The sequence below is a fragment of the Melopsittacus undulatus genome, chromosome 11 (assembly GCF_012275295.1).
Source record: "Melopsittacus undulatus isolate bMelUnd1 chromosome 11, bMelUnd1.mat.Z, whole genome shotgun sequence".
NCBI classification, from domain to species: Eukaryota; Metazoa; Chordata; class Aves; order Psittaciformes; family Psittaculidae; genus Melopsittacus; species Melopsittacus undulatus.
Genome location: NC_047537.1, coordinates 9,220,760 through 9,247,401, shown reverse-complemented (window position 1 = coordinate 9,247,401; position 26,642 = coordinate 9,220,760). Strand labels below are relative to the sequence as shown.

Here is a 26,642-nt window from a genome sequence, read left to right as displayed (position 1 = left end):
GCAGGGCTTCAGCAAGGAGCTTTGTCATCAGGTAGCACTGAAAAGTGCAGCACTGTAAGCCAGCATGTGTCTTGCTGAGCCACTACACAGAAATCCTGAGCACCGAGGTACTTTAAGAGATTGCTTACTAATTATTTATGTTAGCATAACGTTCAGGACAGGAACTTCCCCCTTATTCTTTGCTTTCTTTAATAACCAAAGGAATAAGCTGCTCTTATAACTCATTTCAGGCTTTGCTATAAGAAAAGTTATTAAGCTTTTAACATAAATTTGGTCTATGTCTTTGGAAACAGATATCAGAGCATGTTAGTGGAGGTGGTGATAGAGAAAGCAGTGTTTAACCAAGTTATCGTGAAAGTGAGGAACGACTGCAGCAGTGCTGAGCCACTGCTGGGCTGGCAAGATGTGTGCCCAGATCCTTCACAGCAACACATTGTAGAATCACAGCTGGTTTGGGCTGCAAGTCATCTCAAAGCTCCTCCAGCTCCAACCCCTGCCATGGGCAGGGACCCCTTCCACTGGAGCAGCTGCTCCAAGCCCCTGTGTCCAACCTGGCCTTGAACACTGCCAGGGATGGGGCAGCCACAGCTTCTCTGGGCACCCTGTGCCAGCGCCTCAGCACCCTCACAGGGAAGAGCTTCTGCCTAAGAGCTCAGCTCAGTCTCCCCTCTCTTGGGCAGGTTCAAGCCATTCCCCTTGGCCTGTCCCTACAGGCCCTTGTCCCAAGCCCCTCTCCAGTTTTCCTGCAGCCCCTTTAGGCACTGGAGCTGCTCTCAGGTCTCCCCTTCAGGAACCTTCTCTTGTCCAGGCTGCCCCAGCCCAGCTCTCTCAGCCTGGCTCCAGAGCAGAGCTGCTCCAGCTCTCTGTGAACAAGAATGGTTTAATGGTCAGCCATCCTGCTTGTAAAAAGTCAAATTACATGGAAGAACTTATCTAATGAGATCTTGTTGCACTTAAATACTTGAAGCACTATCAAAGTCAACATCCTAAGCCTATCAAATCTGTGTGCCTATACAACCTGTTATGGTACAAAAAGGGCCATAGATCAAACCATTTATTCATCTTTGTGAAGTTTTCTCCTAAAACCTTCTCTTTTGATGTTTTTTTTTTTACCTTTCACTGCAGATTTCCGTCACTGGTTCACCCCTCACCTCTGCTTTGTTCCCAGCTGTTTGCTGTGCAGCCAGGGATGCTTTGGTGGGATAGCCAGGACGTGCTTATCGGCCAGTTCAGTTGATCTCGCTATTCCTCTTATTTTTAATGATCATTTCTGACTTGCTCTGGCCTAACTCACAGTGGCTGCTGTGAGCTTTCAGCTGGAGTAGGCTTAGAAGGTAAATCAGAATGATTCCACTTAGGCAAATATCTCCCTTACTGGGACATTCTTCCATGCATGTCTGTATGGTTTAGAGGAAAGAAATTCTGAGCAGCTGTAAATTAGCTTTAGTTTTACAGTGGCAAAAAGCACCATCTCCACCTTGGGACAGCTAGGGAAGTTCAGGTTGGATATAAGGAATAAGTTCTTCCCCATGAGGGTGATGAGGCATGGGGACAGGTTCCCCAAAGAAGTGGTAAATGCTCCATCCCTGGCAGCATTGAAGGCCAGGTTGGACAGAGCCTTGGGCTATGTGGTCTAGCGTGAGGTGTCCCTGACCATGGCAGGGGGTTTGGAACTGGATGATCTTAAGGTCCTCTCCAACCCAAACCATTCTATGATTGTATGGTACTATGAAACGTGTTGAATGCCCACCTGGGTTTTCTTACCTCCTGTCTCATTTATCTGCAAGGCTCAAATGTGAATTTTTAGACCTAGAGCCACCATCTCACCCCCGTGGCCTTCTGTTTCTTCCCCCAGAGATGGCTTTTGTTTGGAGACAGCTGTGGTTTTTATTCTCTCTAGGCAAAACCTGGCCAGGGCTGTATTGTTTTACAGGAGAGGCTGATTCATGTGCAGATGTAGCAGCGACAGCTTAGCTGTACGTTCATGGATGGTTTGCATGATTCAAGTGTGATTTGATAGGATCCTTGGACCAGCTCTCCAGCTGTGGGAGACACTGGGCTGTGCAGGTTAGCAAGAGGATCACCGTGCTGGTGATGTGGGAGTTAATGAAGGATTAGGGGTCTTGGTTTGGGTGGAGAGATTGGGATGTTGCGCAGTTGAAGCAGGTTGCTTTTAGCGTCAGGCCTATTTAGGAAGACAAGACTGGAATGAAGACCTCCAGCCACTGGAACATTTACTGACACCATGGGACTAATAGATGGTGTCCCTAGTCGCTCCCATTTTCTTTCTGAATTTAGAAAGAGAAAGATGAAGTACCGAGCACCCCTCAGCTTGCACCAGGAACCAGGGTTCTGCCTAATGACAGCACAAATCCATCTTAGCTCACTGGAGACTAATTACTCTGTTAGTAGCAACATCCAAGGTGGATGTTGAAGATTATCTTTTGACTTGAAGTGTGTGCTGTTCCCAGACTGCTGAGGTGTATAACTGAGCAATTAAGTTGTGAGGATGGAGGGAAGAAGAGGAAGGTAATCACTGGCACGGGTGCAGAAGATGGAATTAGAATTCTCTGCATGTGATGGTTCTTGGTTTTAAATGTCTCCTGTTGCTTTATGTTCAAACTGCACTGACAGAGCTGATGTAATGTGAATTTTCTGGTTGTGAAACTGTAGGAACAGGTGTCCTACAGAAGAGATCCTCTGCCCCTCATGTCCTGGCTTGCTGCTGCCTCTCTTGCCATCCAACATCTCAGCATGCTTTTTTCCTGATCTCCAGCACCTCCTGCTGATGGAGTCTGGCCCTTTCCGCACAGCAATGCTGATCCTGCTCCTCCTTGGCCCATGCTTGGCAGCAGTGCGAAGTCAGTAAGTTAAGGACAGGGTTTTTATCTGACTGTAGCCACATCCTGCCCTGCCGAGTTTGCCAGCATCCTGTATAACACATGTTGCAGAGTAAAGCTGTACCTCTCCTCCTGAAAAACTCTGCTTTCTCTTGTATTTTTTTATGGCAACTGGCCACTTTGCTGAATGCTCATCAGCCAGTTATCAGGAACCAAGAGAAAGGGCTCCTGGGGAGATGCAGATACATCGTGGGTGCTCTGCACTTCTCAGAGCATCTTTCTGCTCTAGTATGGAACACTTGCTGTGCTGGATACTTAAGCCCCAAAGAGCTACCTAGGATTCATTGCCCAAGCCTGGCATCCTCCCTCTAGCTCTGCCCATGGCAGCTCTGGAATCCCACTTTCCAGCAAGGTTTCTAGGTCTCTCCTGCTGCAGTAGCTCCTGGGGAAGGGCTGGCAAAGTGTCTGATTATGGTCAAGGTTGGGTCTGCCCTGGCAGTGCTTTCAGCAGTTGTAGTTAACAAAGTGGTGGCATCTCTTATGCAGGGTACCAGGCAGTTGGGGCTTGCAGACCCTACTGGTGGGCTGGTTGCTTGGCCACTTCCACCTTGATAGAACAGCCTGGGGACAAACCTGGCAAAACCTCATGGCAGTTGCTTAGAATCACTTTACAGGGTGCAGTTGATGGGGAGCTGGTGAGAGGCCTTTTGCTGTGGGCTGTGGTAGTGTTAGGGGACCTCTATTTTAAAGCATGAATAGTTTTGTTTGAAGCATCATAGGAAGTGCTGCTGTAATTAATGAAGGCAGTTTTGCCTTGCTGTCTGTGGGGTACTCTGCCTGGCAGGGTTTCACTTAAGGAGTTTCCATCAGTGTAACTTGTGTGACAAGATTTCCTTCTTTGCTGTGCCCTAGAACAGTGAAGCCATTTCATTTTCTGTGCAGAGCACTTACATTTTGAAGGATCGCTCTGTTTTGGACTATGTTTCTAACCAGAGTTACTGCAGATCAGAGGAAACGCTCCCTGCTCTCTGGATATTCTCCTCAAATAAGCTGCTCTGAACAAAAATTAATGTTGCACACACAGAGTAAATTGTATAACTAGGAACTGCTTCAGACATTAGGAAATGGCAGACATCAGTACTCGAGGGATTTCTGAATTCATTATAGGGAAAAGCTCATTTCTAGCATAACATTCCTTCTGAAAATGGTGCGTGCTTTCCTATAAGCACAAGGTGCTGCTCTTTAATGGCCCAAGCCAGGCCTGCTCTCTCTATAAATGGCCTCACATCAAGCAGACATTGTGAATTTTTATAGCCTGAGCAAGGCTCAGCAGCTCTGGAAGAGCATGTGGATTGATGGTTTTCAGTGGATGCAATCTGCAGCGTGATCACAGGTGGAAAGTTTAAAGCAGCTTGAATATTCCCAGGTTTTCCTCACCACTTATCCACGCTTTGGAATGTATTTAATGTCAATTTCCCCCCTCTCTCCTCTTTTACATTTAGGATTCTCGCAACTGCTGGGACTGACTTTGACCTGCGGACCCTGCGAGCCGTCCGAGTGTTGCGACCCCTGAAGCTCGTGTCAGGAATCCCAAGTGAGTGTCATGATAACATCACCTTGCAGCCACAGGGGCTCTGTAGCTTTTGGGGTTTTGCATGCTTTTCTCAGCAATATTTCCTTCCCCTGCTTCCCTGTGGCCTGTGGCTCTTGCCCTTGCTATGCTCTGGTTTCCTGCTATCTCATTTTGCATACAGCCAGCTGATTTCAGCACTGTGCTTCCAGGCCTGCAGGTGAGCAGCAGGGATTTGTCCTGAGACTCCTTTGCCTTTTGGGATTGAATTAATTCTCTGGGCTGTGAAGATCTGAGACCCAAATTCTGCAGCTTTCAGGCCCCTGAGCTTGGAACTTCTGACACTTTTTACCAGCTGAGCATCTTGCAGTGGGGATTTTGCCTCTTTAATAACAAAGGCAAAGAGCGGATAGAACTTGCTCTTGCCTACTCAATGAGTAACTTGATATATTGTATATATTAACATGAAGGGTCTGAATGCTCCAGTGAGGAGCTGCATCATGCCTTGCTGATGCCCTGAAGCCATCAGAGTTCCAACCCCATTGCTTAATGCCTTTTTATTTGTCACTCTTCACCAGCCACTCTGAGGGTATTTCATTTCTGAATGTTGAACAGAGAGGTTTTTCCCTGCAGCAAGAGCCAGTGAAAGGGAACTGCTGCTCTGTGGGATGCTCTGCTCTTGTCTGCATTAACCCCTTGGCAGCCAGGCTGCTCCCTCTGCTCCATCATCTCTGTCCCTGTACTGGCTGCATCAGGATGCTGTAGAAATCCAGCAAAGGGTTATGCTTTGCAATAACAGCACCCAAATTTCCTGAACTCAGCATCCTTTTCATGGGCAAGGGGTGAATCTGAATTCCCACACAGGATTTGCCCTTGGCTAGCCTTGGGAAAGGGTCATTTATTAATGGGATCTCTAATAAGCAGATGCTTCTGATGGTTTTTTCATGGAGTTTGTGCTTGTGCAAGGCACTTACAGTACTGTGGTGGTGACAGGACATCAGAGAAGAAAGGTTGCCCTTCAGGGGTATCCCAGTCCTGGTGTGGGTTGCATGTTCCCCCCAGGGTGATGTGCTCTCCCACCCAGTGATGTGTCCTGGACCAGCGCAGTATTTTCCCACAGAGCATTAGTTGCTCTTCTGTTTTTAGTGATGCTGTGGAAGCAGCACAAGCATCTTATTTGCTTTCCTTCTACACACTCAGTGTTCTTCCTGTCCAACAGATCTTTATGCTTTTTTTCCTGCATACGCCTGTATTGGCCTCAGTAGCGTTGCACAGGGTGGCAAGACAATGATGATCCTTTATTCTCCACACCTTAGGACAGGTCACTAAGGGAGGGTTCAGCTGATGCTTATCGCTGAAGGTTTTTTGTTATGTGTGTCTGTTTGATGTTATCTGAAACCTTCATCTCCAGGCTTATCTCCCCTGGGTTTAATTGAAAATGAGTTTTAGTGCCAGTGAAAAGCTATGGATGGATAGCCCTGGAGACAGGGTTGTGTTTCTCCAGAGTCAGGGTGTGATAGGCACAGCAGCATCATGGCTATTCTGTGTGTCACAGCAGGAGGGGCAGCTCCAGTGTAGCTCAGTGCTCCCTGCTCTCCCTGGCATGCCCACTGCTGCAGGGTCTGCCTTACAGACCTGCTCCACTCCAGGCTGAGCCTTGGGACTCCACCAGCTGCAGAAATAGTCCTTTTTGTGTCCCTGAAGCTTAAGAGACCATTGAATCTTTACTTTGCGTCTCCTTCCCTGTGAGGGTGCTGAGGCGCTGGCACAGGGTGCCCAGAGAAGCTGTGGCTGCCCCATCCCTGGCAGTGTTCAAGGCCAGGTTGGACACAGGGGCTTGGAGCAGCTGCTCCAGTGGAAGGGGTCCCTGCCTGTGGCAGGGGTTGGAACTGGAGGAGCTTTAAGGTCCCTTCCAACCCAAACCATTCCATGGTTTAGTGAATCTGCAACCTGAAGAATAGAGGTCAGAAAAAGATAACTTTCCTGATTGTTTCTCTCACGTCTTGAGTTCATTATGACTGTAGCATCTTTTTCATAGCACCTGGGAAAAGAAGCTTCGCTTGGTATTGACAGTCCTAAACTTCCCCTTAGACAGCCCCTCTCTCCTACCTCACCCCACCCCTAAGCCCTTGTTTTCCTTTCCTCACTGATTACCTGTTTTTCCTTTGCCCACAGGCTTGCAGGTTGTCCTCAAGTCCATCATGAAGGCGATGGTGCCCTTGCTTCAGATTGGGCTGCTCCTCTTCTTTGCCATCGTGATGTTTGCCATCATCGGGCTGGAGTTTTACATGGGGAAGTTCCATAAAACCTGCTTCTCTAATGAGACGGGTGAGCTTTGAGCTTTCCTCCCCTCCCAACACATTGCCATGATGCTTCTAGTCCCCTTCATCTCATTGGGATGCTTTCTGCCCTGCTCTTATGTTGCTTTTCCTTTTTCCACATTCACTGCATTCTCTCCCTCCTTACCCACCTACTCCAGGACTTAACAGACTTTTGTGCTCACCCTACATGTACTGAACAAACTCTCTTCTCTGCTGTACCACCATGGTGCCCTGGAGTGGATTTCTCTCAGTCTAGTCAAGAATGAGGGCAAGGTGCTTAGGGCTTCCTTTCATGGTAGAATTTATCTGTAGTACAAATACAGAACCAAATTCCTGTTGTTCCAGCTTGTTTAAGGCTTTTTGGGGTCATTTTTTTTGATTCACTGATCTGTTTCCACTTTCATTGGGTTTATCTCCATGATCAGCTGCTGAACGTTGAACTTCCTTGCAAGGTTTCTAGGGCATGTTGCATGGATATGACAACTTTGGTGTGAAATAGTAAGATTGAAAAGACTGGGAGCAACCAGAAAGAAAATAGATGGAAGGCAAGGAGTCTTTTCATGGAGAAAGGATAAAAATGTCCTTCAAAGAGAGAAAACCAAGGGAAATTGGGCACTGCAGAATAAATTATGTGTCTCGTTATGAATTGAGGGATAAACCCCAAAAGGTGGAGGTGGAGAGGAAGGATGCCCCAAGACCCTGGGCTGGGACTGGTTGCCATGTCACAGCATTCATGCCAGTTTAAAACCAAAAAAGCCAAATTTTGCCATCTAATTCCTCAAATCTTTAAATATTCCTTTATAGTAGTGCTAATATATGTTAGTTATCTGGGCTATCCACAGCTGAAAACATTGTTCTTGTCTCCAAAAGATTGCAATTTAAGGTACAATTGACTGTCTTTAAACACAGTCTTGTATTTTCGGTGATTATCGTTAATAGGTTTTAATATTGATTTATTTATATGCATTCAAATGGTAATAAAACAACATCCCTGCCAAATCTCTGGGCATCCTTCACAGTGCTTTCTAACAACATGGAAGCAGTTTAATATATTCCCTTTACAAAAGCAGGGTGAAATGGTTTCCTTGCTTCCTATGTTAGTCAGAAAAACATAATGCGACTTGTGAAGGACAGCCGGATTGTATGATTTGGTTGGATGGGACTTGGAGCAAGCTGCTCTAGTGGAAGGTGTCCCTGCCCATGGTAAGGGGTTGGAACTGGATGAGTGTTAATGTCCTTTCCAACACAAACCAGGCTGGGATTCTGTCATTCCTGGAAGAAACAAAGTTTTGGACTGGATCTGTAGGAGATGACTATCTTTTTGCAGGGTGTTGTGTGTTTATGGCCAAGCAGAACACATCTCAACCCACTGCAGCATCTCTGGGGGTATGCAACCATTACAGAGGAATAACAACAGTGAAGATCTAGGTGTGTAGGAGGCAGAAGTGTTCTCGGCAGGGAGAAAGCAGTTACGAGCAGGTCTGTGTTTTCTAGGAGTATTTTTGCGTGTGTTAAATTGCAGCTAAGGTGGGTGATTTTTTTGCACCCTTCATTTGCAGGTAGTGGCTGTAGGCTGAGCATTGAGGCTCTTATGGCCAGTGGGACTTACGGGCTGTATTTGGCCATTGGCCTAAAGAGAAGAGGGGTTATTTTTAACTCCCTCCAGAAAATAGTTAATATAAAAGCATAAAATAAATCCCAAAGCTGTGTTGTCTGCAGGAACCATTCTGGCATCAGCGATGACTTAAGAGGTCTCTGTGTAAGGTGCAAGGCTTGGGGACTGAGAGCAGATTTCTGTTGTACTTAAGTGACTCTTGTTTTCTGGGTGGCTTCTAGCTAGGAATTGGGAGTGCAGCTGACAGACTGCTGTGTGTGTTGAATATCTCTGCATTACAGCACCCAGCATCTCGTGGGAGGATGCAGCGTCCCATCTCCCCCTGAATCCACTCACCAGGAAGTGGGGGAAGGGACCCTCATGAACATGCACTGGCCCCTGCTTTTCCCAAGGGCTACGAGCTGGTTGTCAGATGAATGATGGGCATTGATTCTTCCTGCTCGATAGGAAATAGCATGATGGTGTTTCTGGAAAGGCAGAGAGTGGTGAGGTTTCCTGGCGCTGCGGTCCCTTGTGAGCGGAGCAGCACAGCATCCCACAAAGCCATCAGTAGAGCCTTTTAAAACCTAAGTGCTCATCATCTTCAAAGAGGTGCATTAACAAGCACAGGCCTGATACCATGGGCTCCAAAGGCTGGCTTGAGTGTGGAAATATGAACCTCATTAACTGATGCCTCTGTCAGAGGGTAGCAAATTGGCGGAGGAGCTGTTCATGCCGGTTTCTGTTCCAAATCCTCAAAGTGAGCAAACTCCTGGGATTTTTCCTGGAATCAGGAGCCACATGAGAGGTACCAGCTGTTCCTTCAGCACATCATGAAGGGAACAGAGTAGAGGTGTCAACAGCAAATGTTGCTACAGCTCTGCTAATCCAGTAGACTTGGGTAGGTCGGTAATAAACGTCAACAGAGAGGGATGCTGGGGATCAGAACACAGCAAAAGGGTTATTTAAGGCCATTGCCACTCAGCCTGACAGGTTGTTCTGAGCTAGTGGAATAATTTATCTATTTTAATGGAAAATGGGTAAAATTTAATGGCAGTGCATGTTCCAGTGCATGCCTGACTTGTTTTTCACCTCCCTGCATCCTCTGTGCTGACCTGTTCTGCTGGATTATTATTAAGCAGCCACCCTCTGCAGCTCTGGAGGCCAAGTGCCTCAGCCATTCCAAGAGAGGAGGGCACCACATTTGTTTCCCATTTTACATTGAGTATCTCCCCCTTTTCTCTGTCTTTCCCAGCCATGGGAGTAGGGACCGGTTCTGGTCTCCCTTTTAAAAAGGAGAGACCTTCACAGTAGATGTGCATTGCATTTTCAGAGCATTGCCTGGCAATAAAGGGCCAAACAGAGATAAAACTGGATCCTATTTTAAGACACACACACAAGTGGTCTGCAAGCGTCAGATTTGGTATTTTCTTTTTGCTTGTCTCACTAAGCCCTTGTGAAAGCCTGTGGTAGCCCATATGGGAGATGGAGAGAGATGCCCTGCATTAAGGTGTTGAGTCAACAGGAAAACACATCACACATTCACACATATATATATATATATATATATATCCTGGAGCAACAGTGCCAGTCTTGTTTTCCTCCTGCAAGCTTTGCTCTATGGAATGATTATTCCTAATTATTGTTAGTGCTGATCTTGTTTTCCCCTGGTGAATGTGATTCTGTGCTGTTTGCTGCTCCATTACCACAACATGTCACTTTTAAACCCCTTTAATATTTCCCGAATTGCATCTCTGTGTAAATGGCAGTATTACTTAGTATATTTATTTACTTTGAAAACCCCAGGACTTTAGCTTTCCAAACTGCTCTGTATTGGTGCTCTCAGCACCTCTGGAGGGCTGCAACACTTCACAGCTGAGCCTGGAAGATGCTGGCCACCATTCTGGCCATCCACTGTGGTCCTTACCTATGGCAGACTCATCCTCCTGTGCCTTCTCCTGGTCTGAAATGAAACTCATCAGAGAAACTCCATCCCTGCTGCAGACAAGCTGGTGGCTGGGTGCTTTCCCTGACAAGTGTACCCACAATCTGCCCTTTTGGGACAGAAATATGAAGTTTGCAAAGAGGTTGGAGCTCTTGGTCCACTCACAGACTGCTGTGGTCATACATTGTGAGGAAGCTGTGCAGCTGTGGTTTAACATCTGTGTTTGGGCAATTCTGGGGCTGTCCACAACCCACTCTTGCTTAAGCTGCTGGTGTAGAATTTGCCTGTTTGATTTAATGTCATAGGGCTGATATTTAGCACTGAACTGTGCTGTACGAGGATGTCTGTTCGCCTTACAGTGTTTGAAGTATGCACCATTCCCAATCCCTTGCTTTTACCACACTGGGGTTTTTCTGTGGCATTCCTCATATATGACATGACTGAACACTGGGGCAAACTAGAAATTATGGGTACTTCAGGGATGGCTCTGCTCCACCCTGCCAGAGCAGTATATAAGTGATTACATGGGTTTAATATCTTTTATGTTCCCACAGTGGCACAAGGAAGCCTGAATTCCACTCAGGCAGTGGTGCCAGGAGGATACAGCAGCACCAGCTGCTTGGCTGGCTTCAACTGGTAACTTTTGCCCTGTTGTTGTTCTCTGCAGGTGATGAGGTGGGAGATTTCCCTTGTGGAGAGGAGCCTCCTGCCAGGCAGTGTGAGAGTGGGACCACCTGCAGGGAGTACTGGCAAGGACCCAACTACGGCATCACCAACTTCGACAATATCCTCTTTGCTGTGCTCACCGTCTTCCAGTGCATCACCATGGAGGGGTGGACTGACATCCTCTACAACGTGAGTCCACTGCTGGGTGCTGTGATGTGTTGTGGTAGTTTGTAAAAGGTTGTTCTGGGAAAAAGTAACTTAGTTTGTGCTTTTTTTCCATATTGGTTAGCACCACATCCTGCTTTTTAGGACGATTTATCCTTTTTCCTTCAGGGTTGTTCTGTAGGTTCTGTAGGAGCCTCTGAACCACTGGTGTGGTTTGAGGCTGCAGGCTTGATTACCTGCAACATGATGTCTTGTGGCAGCGTGGTGTTGCCATGTGGAAGAGCTAATGTGTGTTACTCTAAGATGCTACTGTGCTCTGCTGTAGGGTGGGTGAGTAGGAGCATGTTCTCATGATGCCCCATAATCAGGTACCAAATTGCACAGTATAGGATGGCAACACCAGCGACTCGTTGATATTTTGTACTTAGAGGTTGACTGGGTATAGCCTTTGTGATCCAACTTGCAATCCACACCAGTGAACAGCATCAGCTGGATGCTAGCACTGAGATCCAGTGCTAGTTTTGGCAACTCCAGTACAGCCTTACAAAGCCTTATCAGTCACCTTCACACCTGATATGACCCTGTTGGCTGTAGAGAGGATAAGCCAGGCTGAATTTCCTCTCTTAGGGTCTTTGCTGTCTGTGGTTCTTGCAACCAGAACCATGCCTGCCATGGCCACTCAAGGTCAAAACCTCTTGGTCAGTTTTGCTATTTTCAGTTTTACAATTCAAAATACAAAAGAGTAGAGCAGCCTCAGTTAGCAACAACTGAATGACTCCACTGGCTTTCAGGCAGTGCAATGCTCTCGTCTGTCTCTGTAATTCATACCTACACATTTGAGGTGTCCTGTCTTGAGAAGCAAGCACCTAACCCTTATAACAGTTTGGGAATAGAGCCCTTCAGCTGTGTTCCAGCATCTGTACCATTTTCCTCCCAGAGTGGGAGAGTTGCTCTTCAGGAGCTCTGAGGGACCTGTGTGTCTGCTGCAGACCTGTTCTCCCCAGCTTTGTGGTTTGTTTAGCTCTTCATATGTTCCTGCAGTGGGTGTAAAGTGCTGTGGTTTGGGTATGGAGGGTGGTCCAGCTGATTTGGACTTAATTTTCAATGGAAGTAAAGGACTTCATCAGGTACAGAGCAGGAAGGAGAGAGTGAGTGATGGTGGGCAGCAATGTACAGCTATGCTGGCTGCTTCTTTGCACTGCCTGTTAAAGGAAGGACAATCTGACAGCTGAGCACAGATGGTCTGAATTACACCACACTCTCCTAGCCAGAAGTGTCAATGTGGGAAAATAACTCAGGTAGGCATCAGTAATGCCTCCAGACCAGTTCACTGGCCATTAGGACTACAAATTGACCAGTCTACTTCATTATAAACTCTAGACAGATGCTGGGCTTTTCCACAGACCTTCCTGTGACAGTTTCTGTAGCAACAGGAAAGTATTATTAATATCAGCCAGAGCAAATTATGGTACAATTTTGTTATGTTTGAAGTCAATATATCTCATTTAATACCTTCTCCATTTGTCCCTTGGTTTCTTAATTTCTTCCCAGTCTCTGCCCAGTTACAGCAGTCTCTAGCAGGGCCTGTTTCCCCACTGCATGCCCTTCCCTCACCCTGAGACTTCATCAGGCAACCAGTTTCTCCCATTCTCATTCAGCAATCCTGCTCCTTCCTTCTAATGCCAACCGTTGTAAGAAAAGCCCATTAGCATCCTGCCTGGAATCGATTAATCAATATGTGGTGTATTAGGTCATCTTCTTCCAAACTGCCTTTTGTACCACATGCAAAAAAACAGAGCTTACTATTGGGGTATTGATTTTGGGGGTTGCTTTGAAAACTATTATAGTATAATTCAAGATACCCGTTAATCAGAAACAGATGCCTGGATGAGATGTAGTTGAGTATTTGTTATATATAATGTCAAGCATTGTCTGAGACCCCAGTTTAGGTTTTAATGGTTCATGTGTCTGTCAGACATGGGGGTCTCTGGACAGTCTGCTTGAGGAGTGCTAGGTGAGTGGTGTGTGCTGTGCCATAGAATCACAGAACCAACCAGGTTGGAAAAGCCCTTTAAGCTCTTCCAGTCCAACCATTCCCAGCACTGCCAAGGTCACCCCTAACCCATGGCACTGAGGCCTCGTCTCCACGCTGTGTGAACACTTGCAGGGCCGGTGACTGCAGCCCTGCCCAGGGCAGCCTGTTCCAATGCCTGAGCACCCTCTGGGGCAGGAATTGTTCCTCAGCTCCATCTAAACCTGCCCTGGTGCAGCTTGAGGCTGTTTCATCTTGTCCCATCCCTTGTTCCTCGGGAGCAGAGCCCAGCCCCTCCTGGCTCCATCCTCCTCTCAGGTAGACCTTCAGGTCTACGAGGTAGGTTCTTTTAGGATCATTGGGCAGTGTCCATGTAACTGGTGCCAGCAGTGTCTCTGTCCCAGCTCATTTAGCCCTGTCCTGCATGCTGTGTCATCCCTCCCATGCTGCTCCACTTACTGAGGAGTTGGATGTGCTTTTACAAGTCAGTAGCCAAGGAGAAGGTCCATGGGTGGAGAAGATCCACTCTGTGCAGCCCTTAAGCTGCTCACAGCTTCAGTTTTCTGCTGTTTTCTGGTCACTTGGCTTTTGTCTTGGTTTCTTCTGTGCCTACTCTGACTTAATCAAATTTAGAAATGAAACAAAGGCCCAAACCAGGCTGCAGCAGTGACTGAAAATCCAGTGTTGGTGGATGTCTGAGGATGCAGACTATGCAGAGCTAACAGCAGTGCAACCAGTCTGTCCACCCAGCACCAATTCACAGCTGCACAGTAATACTGCCTGAATCAGCTGGGTCCCAACTGGACCTATAATGGGTTGATACGGGAGGAAACCAGAAGGTGTTGCCTCTTGCACCCGGAACTTGAATGGTGGGGTAAGTAAATAAACGTCCTTTTCCTTTTTCATGGACTGTAATAAACCAGCATATTTAGACTCAGACAACAGGTGAGTATTAGATTATTACTTGTTCAATGAATTTTGATTACCATTTAGATCCTCTATTGCTGTAGACAAGGTGGTTGGACAGGAAGATTTGTGCCCTGGTGGAACTAGTTTCTGTGCCATCCCAGTTTTCCTCAAGGAAACCAGCAGCCCCCAGGTGCAGGACACTCATCAGAGCTGAGCTGTGAACTTTCAGTGTTTTGCTTAACCAAGGTTTGCAAAAGGCTGTGGGACCGCAAGAGGCAAGATGTGGTCTATGCAAGCTGTGATTATGTGTTAGTAAGAAAAGAGACTTGTGCTTTTTCTCCCACTAACTAACTATAACATAGGGAAAGCTGCTTCTCCTCGGGTGTAGCAGAGCCCTTCCTTCACCCCTCTCTTTGTGCTGGGTTCAGTTGGGGTAGGTTTCTTGCCTTGCTTGTGCAAATCGTCTCCCTTCCTGCTGTTAAAGCAGCTAGACCACATGGGGTCCTTTCTTAGGGCTCAAATCCCTTTGTTGCCAGCTAGTCTAGGACCAAGACCCATTAGAGGGAAGCTGAGGTTACAACTCTTTCCTTAATGGGCCATTCATTTCCTTCTGCAAAATGGTGATTGATTGATTGCTCTGCATCAATAGGGCTTTGTTATTGCTCCTCTTTTCCTGCTACTTCATTTTCTGTGGGGTTTTTGGTTTTCAGTGATGATGGCTGGGGTCAGTCACAGGATGAGGCTGTGCTTTACTAGTTCAGCATTCATTTAACTAAGGAAGAGAGTTTACTCTGTCCTGAAAGCACCTTTGAGACTGAAAAGTTGGTTTATGGTGGCTTCAGGCAAGCAGAAGAGTTTAGTGTAAAGTGATGTTCAGGTGAGAGGGAGCTTGGGCCTGAGTTTGTTGGTTTAGCTCAGGTCTTTCCAAAGGGAGGGGTTTGTTGTGAAGGATTATTCAGTCATTTCCAAAGAACTGAGATGACTTTATATGTGGTCCAGATGCAGCCTGCCTGCAGATTTAGAGAAAAACTGCATCAAAAGCTAATCTTTGCAATAAGAAATCAACCTTGCAAATATTCACTCCTCCTCCTGTGATAAACTGAGGAACTGGGAGGGCAGGGAGAATGTAAGCTCACAAATTCCCCCCTCATTTTTATTTGCTGATCCACTGTTTATAGTTTCCCAGAGCTGCAGTTTAATTAGGGCCAATGAGGGCTTTCTAACAGAGCTTTATCTGGAAGGAGGTTTGTGCTTGAAGGAAAAAGACTGAATCATCAGTGGGGTAAAATGCTTTAAGAATCAGCTGGGGAAACCTCTTTCCTGAATCAGCAGTGCAACAGCATCAGAACAATTGCTCCAAACAAGCTCTTCAGGGGCTGCAGATTTGTCAGCTGTGGAACTCTTTCTACTCAGAAAAGGTCCAAGTAGCAACAAGTGATTTGGGAAGGTTGCCGTGTCCTGAGGACAGGGAAAAACCTTTTCCTCCAGCAAATGGAGTGCGTTTACCTCCTGTTAACCAAAGACTTCAATGTGATCTGGGAATACATGAGAATAGAATAACTAAACTGCTTTCCTCTGTGGAATGACTCGGTGCAGACTGATCAGAGACCCCTGAAGGTACAGGCAGAGCATCTTTCGGGCTGTGAAATTAGGGGGAAATAACCCACCTAAAGCACCAGCTCAGTGTGGGCAGTGATGCTGCTCAGTACAGGATGCCCTAAATTAACAAATCTGACTTCTTTTCCTGCAGCTGGGACTAGTTTAGCTCCAGGCTGGTTCATTGACAGGAGCTGTGCCTCTCATCCATGTGGAACAGCCCCTGCACCAGGACCATTCTGGGTCCTGGTTTGGTGGTGCTGGCACAGGCTCTGCTCTGGATTCTGTCAGTGTAGGCACTTTCTGCAGTCAGAAGTGTTCACCTGGAGCATCACACTGGGGACAATGGGAGACAGCTGCGTCCACCTTGTGTGTTACTGAAGTAAGTGGTAAGAGGTGATCAAATTATTTATTGTGCCCATTATGTAAATTTATTCATTATTTCCCTATGAAGTATTTTGATATGCTAAATATTACCATCGGTCCTGATCTTCCTCCAGATCTAGTTTATGTGCTTCATGTTTGTGAATGACAGTGATTCATTCATCTATTGCATATTGCTGGTAGAGCCTATTTGGAGGTATTTTAAAGAGGCAACAGTACAACTCCTGGTTTCCTGTTCTATAGCAGTAATTCTCAGTCTTTCCCATGCAAGAACCTTATTGTCTGTCATGAAACACTCTTCTGCCTTGAAGCCTGATTGCCATAGGAAGCTCACCTTGTTCTACAAAGGAGAAAAGCCTGAAAAGTCTTGTGCCCGTGAATTCCCCAATTAAAAGAATTATTTTACTCTGCTAAGTAGAATTCATTACAAAGCCCGTAACCAGAGAGGAGCTGCACTGGTGGAGCCTTCAATGGAATAGCTAGGGTGGACCTAGTGCTGTAGCTGCAGTTGGCTTGGAGCTCAATGCTTTCCATTGTATGCTAAGTGGATTAGGAAGGGTTTTGAGCTCCTTGCTGCAGTCATTACACAGTCAGCACTGTTTGAACTAGCTGGTATACACCCCTGCATGAGGTGTAGTCATGCCTTTGCAGTGGAGGTGCATGATGAGCTCCCAAGGAGCTGAGGAGTGTGGTTTGTGGTCCCAGTTCTCCTACAGAAAACCATGGGTCAAACATGATTCATCTGAAGCTGGCAGAAATCTTGATGTTGACTTTCAAAGAGCTGGGGTTTCACCTTTTATCTTTTCTCTATAGGAGTTCAAAGCTACATGGTGGAATTTGCTTTGCAAAACAGGGACTCCTTGCAGGAAAGGAGAAATGTCAAAGTATGCACTCACTCTCGTTTGATCTTAATGGCAAGAGATTTTCATGTTTCTTCTATTTTCTACTGATAAATACTAGTGTCCGGTGGGTATTTCAAGACTGTGGACTGGACCTAACCTAATATGCTTGTAAGTAGGTATGAGCAGTTCAAACAAAATATAAATCTACCCAAAATTGGATCCCAACTAGAGCTTTACCCTCCCTGGATTTAAAATAGTTGATGAATCACTTGCTATTTTTCATTCCCCTTTGTGGCTTTGAATTTCTTGTTTCCTATAAAGATACAGCAAAGGAAAGTTTGGATGTAATTGTTGTTCCATTTCCAGCGCAACTCAGAGGTAGTTTTGTTGGAGGGATGGTGAGTGTGTTGGAGTTTGTAGGGGTAGAAAAGGATCTGTCTGGCATCGTTGTTTGATCTCACAATGTCTTTCTGGGAGCATTTATCTAGAAAGATCAAACCATTGACATTTGGTCTTCATCAATCACAAATATGAATTGAGGAATCAAAGGTGATGTTCACAGGAGGAGATTGGATGTGAGCAGCACTGTCTGCATGGACCATGAGATAGTTTCCTGTGCAAAACTCTCCAGAAAGGTAGAGAGAAGGGTGCAGGTGAATGCGCAACATAAAGCAGAAGGGGAATAAATAACACAAAGCAACATCCCTTCATCTCAGAGACTTGGACTAAGGTTCCTCTTAGCTTGATGCCTGCTTGTGAGATTCCTCCCAGGTTCAAGACCCCCCCATACTTTCAAGCACCTCTTAAACCAGCCAGTTAATGCTTAAAGATGATTTAAGCAGCTTGTTGCTGTCCATTTGCTCATGACTGATTTCCTTTGAGATTATGCTCTTGGTTTTCCTAATGTCGTACCTACCTTGGTACAGCACTAAATGCAATAGCAAAGCCTGTGGGACTCTGTTACGGTGGCTTTGAAATTGCTCATCTTCTTAATACACCCAATGTGTGTTAGGAAGATGTGTGTTGCCTGCAGTCTGCTAGGTGTGGCCTGAAGTCAGTACACCAAGGCACAAATCTGTAATTGCTAGATACTGAGATGGATGAACGTAAATGAGGTTCTGTTTGCACTGATACATATGTGTCCTGGGGCTGGCAGCCTTTGATGTTAGTGCCTGAAAGGGTTTAGGATGGGTTCATTCTCTTATGACCACTCTTTGTGTTTGTGTGTGTATTGTATCTCCTCATTCTGAATCAACGTATTGAGAAACAAAACTGTTTAGCCAGCAAAACTGTGAGCAGACAGGAAAAAAGGGGGAATTGACTGAAGTGCTTTGCTTACATTATGTTGACAGGAACAAGAAGGACAAGGAAAGGTTTTGTTTTGCCACTCTGAATCACACAGCACATTTCTGATACGGTTTCTTTCTTTTATGCTGCATTCTCTGTTGTGTCCACAGAACAAGCATTGCTTCAGTTGAATGTGGGGTTTCAGGACACTGGGCTGGAGGAGAGCAGTACCAGCAGAACTGACTGGGAACTGACACCACATCTGGCATCCATAGCTGCACAAGAGCAACCTGAAAACAAGGGTGCTCATAGAATCCCAGCCTGGTTTGTGTTGGAAGGGACCTTCAAGCTCCTCCAGCTCCAACCCCTGCCACGGGCAGGGACCCCTTCCACTGGAGCAGCTGCTCCAAGCCCCTGTGTCCAACCTGGCCTTGAACACTGCCAGGGATGGGGCAGCCACAACTTCTCTGGGCACCCTGTGCCAGCACCTCAGCACCCTCATAGTAAAGAATTAAGCATGAGCCGAAATGTTCTCTGGGAACACAGCATGTGGCTGGGGCCTGAAGGTTTACCTGGGTCTTCAAAGAAGTGGGCATAGCCCAGTTGGAGGTCTGATAATGCAGCACAGTGTAGGAAGTGAGGAGCAGACAGATGAAATAACAATGCTAAAGCAAACAGTGCTTAGAGGTGTGTGAAGAAATGTGCCACCACAGCCTTGTCTATCACAAAGAACCTATTCTGGCTTCTTGGCTTTTTAGAGCATCCCAGAGCCAAGAGCACACAGCATCTGCTAACAGCTGGATTTCATATCTATAGTGTAAAGTTTCCCATAGCCCCATCTTGGGGAAAGATTACCCCTGGGACCTGATGTTCATCAGCACTGAACTCTTCCTGTCACAGCGTGTTTGCTCTTGGAAATGTACCGACAGCCAAGGGAGATGCCAGGACCAGGAGCTGTGTTCCAGAGCCAGCAGTGTATATGTCATACACTGGTATCATGGATTAATGATGGAAATGGGAGCTGAGCTCCTGTGTTGTGCTGTGGAGCTGCGTGGATGTAATTGCACTCTCTTCCTCCCTGCAGTTTCATAAAGAAGAGAAACCCCCTAATGTTGTTAGTGCTAAATTGCATTCACTATTGAGTTAGGATGGCTTTAATTTGCTAATAGGAATCAGACACAAAGGTGACAGATAATTGTCAGTGTCTCGCTGCTGCTGTCAGGCTAATGGTGATTTCTTGTGTATCATCAATTGCTTACAGGGAAGTTGGGCAGCAATGGCAGGGTTAGGAGCAGGCAGCCAAGAGCCTGGCAACAGCTTTGAGTGAGGATCTGTGTGATAGTGAATAGCTGGGGGAGAAGAAGGGAAGAGCCTAGGCTCTGTATTGATGCTTTCCTAGAGTCAGTACTCAGAAGTCAGGCACTGATATAGGGTTAACCAGGCTCTTGAAGAAAAATACAGAACAGAGCAGTCAAGCTGTTAACTTGAGCAGAAAACCATGTTGGAAATTCTGGGTAGAGACTCCCCATGTATGAAACCCATCCCAACAGACAGAGTCTGCATGTGGCCCGTGCATCACCCATGTCCTGTTTCTACCTCTTCTGAGGTCATGAATGGGTTGATGTATGGACCTTCTTCCAGCTGATTATAGAATTGTGGTTTTCACCCATGTTTCCTGCTGCTCTTAAGCCTGTTTCATCCCATTATGTTGTTACAGCATGTGTTTTGCTTGAACGGCAGGGAGGCTTAGTATTATGTAGAAAAATGAGTCTTCTGGTCAAAGTTCCATGCCCAAACTGTTCTGAGCATCTCTCTCTTAAGAAGGTGGACTGGATTTCTCACCCCCTATTTCCCTAGAGGGAAATCTCACACCAAGTTTTGGAGTATTTGCTCCTAATGATAGCTTGTCAGCTATATATAATATAGTGGTATAATAAATCGATGTGTATGTCAACAGACCTGAGGTTCAGCTGAAAAATTCCTTGACAATCTCTGAGCAAGCAGCCCAAGTTTCCCTGCCTGGCTGAACTTCTCTGCTGGCCCCTGTGATAGGACAGCATATGGTGAATGGAGGAATCTGTACAACTGGCAGATCCTGTGTGGAATGATGAGCTGTCAGTACAACAGTTTCACATCAGTTTAAATTCTGCTTTAGCTAATATCCATTTATTCATGCTTTCCTCCTGGATTTTGGAGGGCCAGAGGACCTGCTTGCCAAAGGGCTGAACTCCCAGGTCTTTTAGGGATGCAATGCTCCTGTATGGCAGGCTTTGCATGCTTCCTTGTCTGGAAAGTTTTGCAGAAATCCAAAGATACTGTGATAGGAAATGTGCAACATGGGTAGTGCTAGAATGGCTTTGAAATATTTAGATGCCAAGACGGGTGCAATGCATGCCTCTGACCATGCTGGGGTCTCCATCTGTCTGGAAACACAGACTGTCTGACCCTGTGCCCACATGGATGTTCTCTCTAAGGCTAAAGGGATTGAGGCATTTCAGCCCTGACTCAGCAAATCACCCTGTTCAGAAAAGCTCTTGAGCAGATGTGTAAAGCTGAGCAGGAATTTAAGTGCCTCACTGAGGCTTCTGCATCTTATTTCAATGTCTCAGTGAAGGTATATTCAAAATGACTGTGGGGTGGCCACCTCCAGCTTTAGTAGGAGACATTTAAGATATACAGCAGGAGAATGACATATATCATCCAAGTTAAAGAGCCCCTTCAGCAGAGCAATTGCTCGCTGAAAAGAAATGAAAATCTCTCCAAACAACAGCTTAATCATGAGTGCTTGCCAAGAAATGAAAACTCCAGATGAGGAAATTCACTTGCAGCTTGACAACATGAGAGCATTGAGGGTACAAGCAGCTCTCTTACATGCCCGACAATTGCTTTCCTCCACAGGATGAAAAAGGCAGCTGCATGCTTTCAGGAGTATGCTTATTCCATGACTACTGCATCTGTGGTTTGAGTGGAAGAGAATAACAGAATGCTTCTAAGGAAAGCAAAAGTGAAGACTTTATCTGCTCTCGTAGTTCCTACAGCAACCCAAAATACCTGTGGCTGAGGTTCTCTGACAGAAGAGGATGAGTGTGTGGGATAAAGCCTTTGCTCTTTAATCTACAGACCACATACCTTGTGGAAGGAATGTGGAAGGAGAGGAATGAAGGCAGCCTGCTGTAAGGGGTATTGTACTGTATTGGTGTGGCCTTGGGTGTAGACACCTTGGTGATGGGACGAGTAGGATGCTTGGTGTGTATGTGCAATGCAACTCTGGGGGTACTGGGCTTAGAGAACTTCACAGATGGGTGCTATCAGGGCTTTTTGCTGTGCTCTGTCAGCAGCAGAGAAGACGGAAGAGTCTGCTGTGGTCAGTCTGGTGTATGGCATGAGGGTGCTGCAACAAGATACAAGTTGAAGTTGCTTTTTGGCAGAAGGTTCCACTGTTCTCCTTTGCCTGCCTTCAGGGCCAGCACTGGTGACCTTCCTTCTTTCTATAGAGTCATGGAATGGTTTGTGTTGGAAGGGACCTTTAAAGATCTTCTAGTCCAAGGGACACCTTCTGCTAGAGCAGGCTGCTCCAAGCCCCATCCAACCTGGCCTTGAACACTTAAACTTTGATTTTACATCTCTTCTATATCCCACTTGAAAGGTGGCCAATGCCAATCTCATGGATTTCAACCAGGCCAAGAGCAAGGTTCTGTACCTGGGTCATGGCAACCCTAAGCACAGCTACAGGTTGGGTGAAGTGATCCAGAGCAGCCCTGAGGAGAAGGACTTGGGGCTGTGGGTCAGTCAGAAGCTCCCCATAGCCCAGCTTCAGTGTGCTCTTGACACAGAACCCGCCCGTGTGCTGGGCTGCATCCCCAGAGCATGAGCAGCAGCTCAGGGACGGGATTCAAGGGGGTTGGAACTGGATGATTTTAGGTCCTTTCCAACCCAAACCATTCTGTGAGTCTATGAAAAATGTAGGTAGTTCCCATTGTTTTGACCAGATGTTTCCTAAACAGTGCAGGTGTAATTTGAAGCATTTGATACTGTTTTAAAAGCAGTTAAGTCGCCTGCTCATCGACACAAGGAAAAAACTTGAGTGCATTTGCTTATTTGAGGGGTAGTTTGTTTATTAGCGTGGCCTGAGGCAAAACTGCATGTTGGTTGTCACTGGACACTTTGAATACACTGTATAGCTCTGAGCTAGTCTCAATTTTCTACAGATGTAATGAATTTACACTGTAGTAAATATTTTCACACTTAAATTTGCAATTTCACAGACAGTTTTCAGTTAAGTTTGGAAGAATTTGGCAGGGCTTGTGGTTATGATTTTTTCTTTTCTCTTTCCCTGCAGCAAACCATCCTTTTCTATTTAAAATATCTTTATAAAACCTTGTGAAACACCTTTAGATGGAGGTGAGGGGATCATGACCAACTGGTTTTGGTTTAGTTTCTTGGTTGTTTCGCCTGAAACAGGAAAATGGAGGTGATAAAATAGCTTTGGGCTCCTGTTCTGAGAAGTAGGGTTTGCATTGACAAAGGACTGTTTTCAGCTCTGGGGCCCCAACAGAAGAAAGATGTGGAGCTGCGGGAGCCAGGCTAGAGGAGGTCATGGAGCTGCTGCAAGGGCTGGAGCAGCTCTGCTCTGGAGCCAGGCTGAGAGAGCTGGGCTGGGGCAGCCTGGACAAGAGAAGGCTCCTGAAGGGGAGACCTGAGAGCAGCTCCAGTGCCTAAAGGGGCTGCAGGAAAGCTGGAGAGGGGCTTGGGACAAGGGCTTGTAGGGACAGGCCAAGGGGAATGGCTTGAACCTGTGCGAGGAGAGACTGAGCTGAGCTCTTAGGCAGAAGCTCTTCCCTGTGAGGGTGCTGAGGCGCTGGCACAGGGTGCCCAGAGAAGCTGTGGCTGCCCCATCCCTGGCAGTGTTCAAGGCCAGGTTGGACACAGGGGCTTGGAGCAAGCTGCTCCAGTGGAAGGGGTCCCTGCCCGTGGCAGGGGTTGGAGCTGGAGGAGCTTTAAGGTCCCTTCCAACAGAAACCAGGCTGGGATTCCATGAAAGTACTGTTGGACTTGTGGGTTTGCCATGCACTGAAGTTTGTATGACTGAGATCTCAGCTCCAGCTAGTTCTCTGAGCTCTAGATGTATTTACAGGAATGTTTTCTGCTTATAATTAACTAGAGGAAAAGCTATATTGCTGGAGATAGTCTTAGAGGACAAAATGAGAATGTGGCCAAATCTAAATAGATCAACACTCTGCTCAATTCCAGTCCTCTGCTGAAGCATGCATGCATGTAATAGCCTCTTGTTAGAATTTTATACAGTGAAAGCAAGACTTTAACTCATTGGAACATTTTTCTGCTGTTGAAAATTTCTTGGGAAGCTGTTGCCAACAGTACTTAGAGGGAAAAACAGGAAGACTCTAGCTCTGCATTTAAGATGATAAGGAAGCCTGTGGCTTATTCTTAGAGTTGTCATTACCTACAGTGATTTAGGGCATTGACCCACAATTTCCTATGTTTCAAGTCAGGAAGTGATTGAGTATTGGATTGTTTCAGTGGTCTGGGAATTGGTCCATGTGACTGGCTCTGCCTCACTGACTGTGGCTACAGGCCACGGGTTTATTCTGCATCTGCTTGTTAGATTAACAAATCCTGACTCCCAGTCTGAATGCACCCGTATCTAAATATCACATGTATCCATGAACAACTAAACTGAACAGAGCTCTAAATACATGAGTCTGTGCATATACCTAAGTGTGTGTATTTCTCCCTCCTTATGACTTTAGGAGTACATTTGGGAACAGCTTTGGCTTTTCAATGAAAGATAGCAGATACGTTAGCTGGCTTTGCAGTGCCAGAAAGGACATCAAGAGAGCTCTGAATTTATTCCACGTGTAACTTGATTTACATCAGTCTTCTCAAGCAATGAATGTCACATAAAGCACTCTTACCTTCCATGAATTTCAAATTGGAAGCAGTGCCTGTTTTTCAAGGAGCAATCCAGCACAACCCAACCCCAGCCTCTGCACTAACCTGATGTTAATCAGGTCCTGATTGTTAATATGGTCCTGGTGGTGCTTTCTCCCCCTTCTTGGGCAACAGAACTCAGCTGTGTGTTCAGAGAAGAGAAACCTGAAGATAACTATGTGAAGCACTTGTGGTGCTGGTTTGAATCATATTTGATCTTGGAGTTTAGCTGGATGAACTGGCTCCCCCTCCACATCTGAGTCTGGCTCATATTTAGGTGAAACTGTGAATTATGTGGTTTTACTAGCTATTTGGCCTTAAGATTTGTGGTGAATATTGAATGCAGATAGGGTAGGTTTGCCCTTTATTAGACATTGGTTTTGAGGACATAGAGATAAATGGCTTGATATAGATGCCCTCAGGGCACTGTTGGGTTGAACGCTGTGGTCATCAGCAAGGCAGTGCCTTGGTCTGCTGTCACAGCTAAAGATTCCAGCTAAAGACTCAAACTCAGAAGTTCTGGGGTTGTTCAGTCTGGAGAAGAGAAGGCTCAGGGGGGACCTGATGGCTCCCTACAAGTGCCTGAGAGGAGGATGGAGCCAGGAGGGGCTGGGCTCTGCTCCCAAGGAACAAGGGATGGGACAAGAGGAAACGGCCTCAAGCTGCACCAGGGCAGGTTTAGATGGAGCTGAGGAACAATTCCTGCCCCAGAGGGTGCTCAGGCATTGGAACAGGCTGCCCAGGGCAGGGCTGCAGGCACCGTCCCTACAGGTGTTCACACAGCGTGGAGACGAGGCCTCAGTGCCATGGGTTAGGGGTGGCCTTGGCAGTGCTGGGAATGGTTGGATTTGATGCTCTTAAAGGGCTTCTCCACCCTGGTTGGTTTTGTGATTCTGTGATTTAGGTGCCTCTGGTTACAGCTTTGGTGTTTTTGGGCTCTGTTTGTCATTCTGCCATTAACTTGCTATGTGACCTTGCAGAAAGTGCTCATATATGTAAAAAGCCTGTTCCAGACAGCTTCAGTGCTGTACCTGCCCCATGGGGTTCACCATGGCTGGCGGTGTGGTTGCTGGGGTGTGTTTTCTCCTGGGTACCTTCACCATTGGTCTGACTTTCCTTTTACTGTGAACATGCATTACCTGTTTCCAACAGGAATTGTCGAGACCAGGTTTACACTAATAATTAAACTCTACAGCTGTTTAAAAATAAAAGAAAGGGGAGGAGAGATGACAAAAATAAAGGTTCAGAAGATGGGCAGAGTCCCTTGGCCAGCCTGCGGGTTTTTGACAGGGGAAGAGCTTTCACAGTGCCAGGCAGGCTCATGAATAAAGTAGCTGAGTGAGTCCAGAGTAGCTGGGGAAAGAATGAATTTTTTATTAAGAAATCTGTTAGCATATTTATGTATTGATTTATTGGTGCCATAATCCTTTGCATCAAGGCAGAAAACCTCAGTGCTTTTGCTTTCTTCCATCTCCCCAGCTCTTTAAGGCTGGAGAAAGGAGGAAACAAAGGGATGGATTTGCTTCTATTTAAGCTTGGCTGAATTAGCATTATTATTGCATGCAATGACTAGTTAAAACATGTTCATACAGGGCTAGAAGCATTGTAGGAAATTAAAATGCTGCTACCTCCTAGGATTATACCGAGTGTCTTCTGGTATTTGGGTTGATTTTATGCATTTGGATGCTTTCCTCTGAAAGCCTGGCTCCTGGATTTCAGTGCTCAAGGGAATTACACCTCCCTTCCTCTCTTATTTGGGACTTTCGTCCTCTCGTCATTGGAAAGAAAAGCTAGAGACTATAGTGATAGGACAAGGGGTAACAGGTTCAAAATTAAACAGGCAGAGTTCAGGTTAGATATAAGGAAGAGGTTCTTTACTGTGAGGGGGGTGAGATGCAGGCACAGGTCACACATCAGCACTGTGGCTGATGCCTTTTATGTTCTCCTGCCCTGAACAGGCTTTTATGCAGCATCAAGAACCACCACCACCAAAAGTTGCTTTATCTTTAGCACCACAAGCTTGTTCGGATTTGGCTGGGCTCTTAGTCCCAGGGGATAAGAGCAAATGCCAGGCCTGAAGTCGCACCCATCACCCATAGATGGTGCTGCCAATGCTTTAGAGTCTGCAGGAGAGGTTGGATGTGTGTGGTCACACGTGAGTTCAGTTTGCAGAATATGAAACACTTTGGATTTGATTTTGATCCTGGTAGCTAATGGCTCTGTATTCTGCTCCTCTGAACAGCAAGTGACTATGGGGCTGGATGAAAGTGACTTCTCTTTGGGGCAGAAAGATTATCTTCATTTCAAAACATCATTGATTTTTATGTTGAGAGACTTGAAGGATTTTCAGGTATTTTTCATCTGATGCCAACTTGGGAACCAGGAGTTATGGGTGGATCTAAGGAGTAATTGTGGGATTTGAACAAGGTAGATTGTTACTACAGCAGTGAAGTGGACTGACCTCTATTCTGGAGGTATAAAGGAAGAGTGGAATAACTCAGAGTCCTTCTGTAAAGACAGAGGATCTTACCAGAAACACTGA

At 46.3% G+C, this 26,642-nt stretch overlaps 1 protein-coding gene across 1 annotated transcript in view; it reads left to right on the top strand.

Annotated features, from left to right (window-relative positions):
• Window positions 1-26,642, top strand: part of CACNA1B (calcium voltage-gated channel subunit alpha1 B) — a 288,836-nt gene that overhangs the window by 95,661 nt on the left and 166,533 nt on the right. The window contains 3 exon segments of the mRNA XM_034067574.1: window positions 4,343-4,434; window positions 6,586-6,738; window positions 10,938-11,125. Coding sequence (XP_033923465.1) covers window positions 4,343-4,434; window positions 6,586-6,738; window positions 10,938-11,125 — 433 coding nt within the window.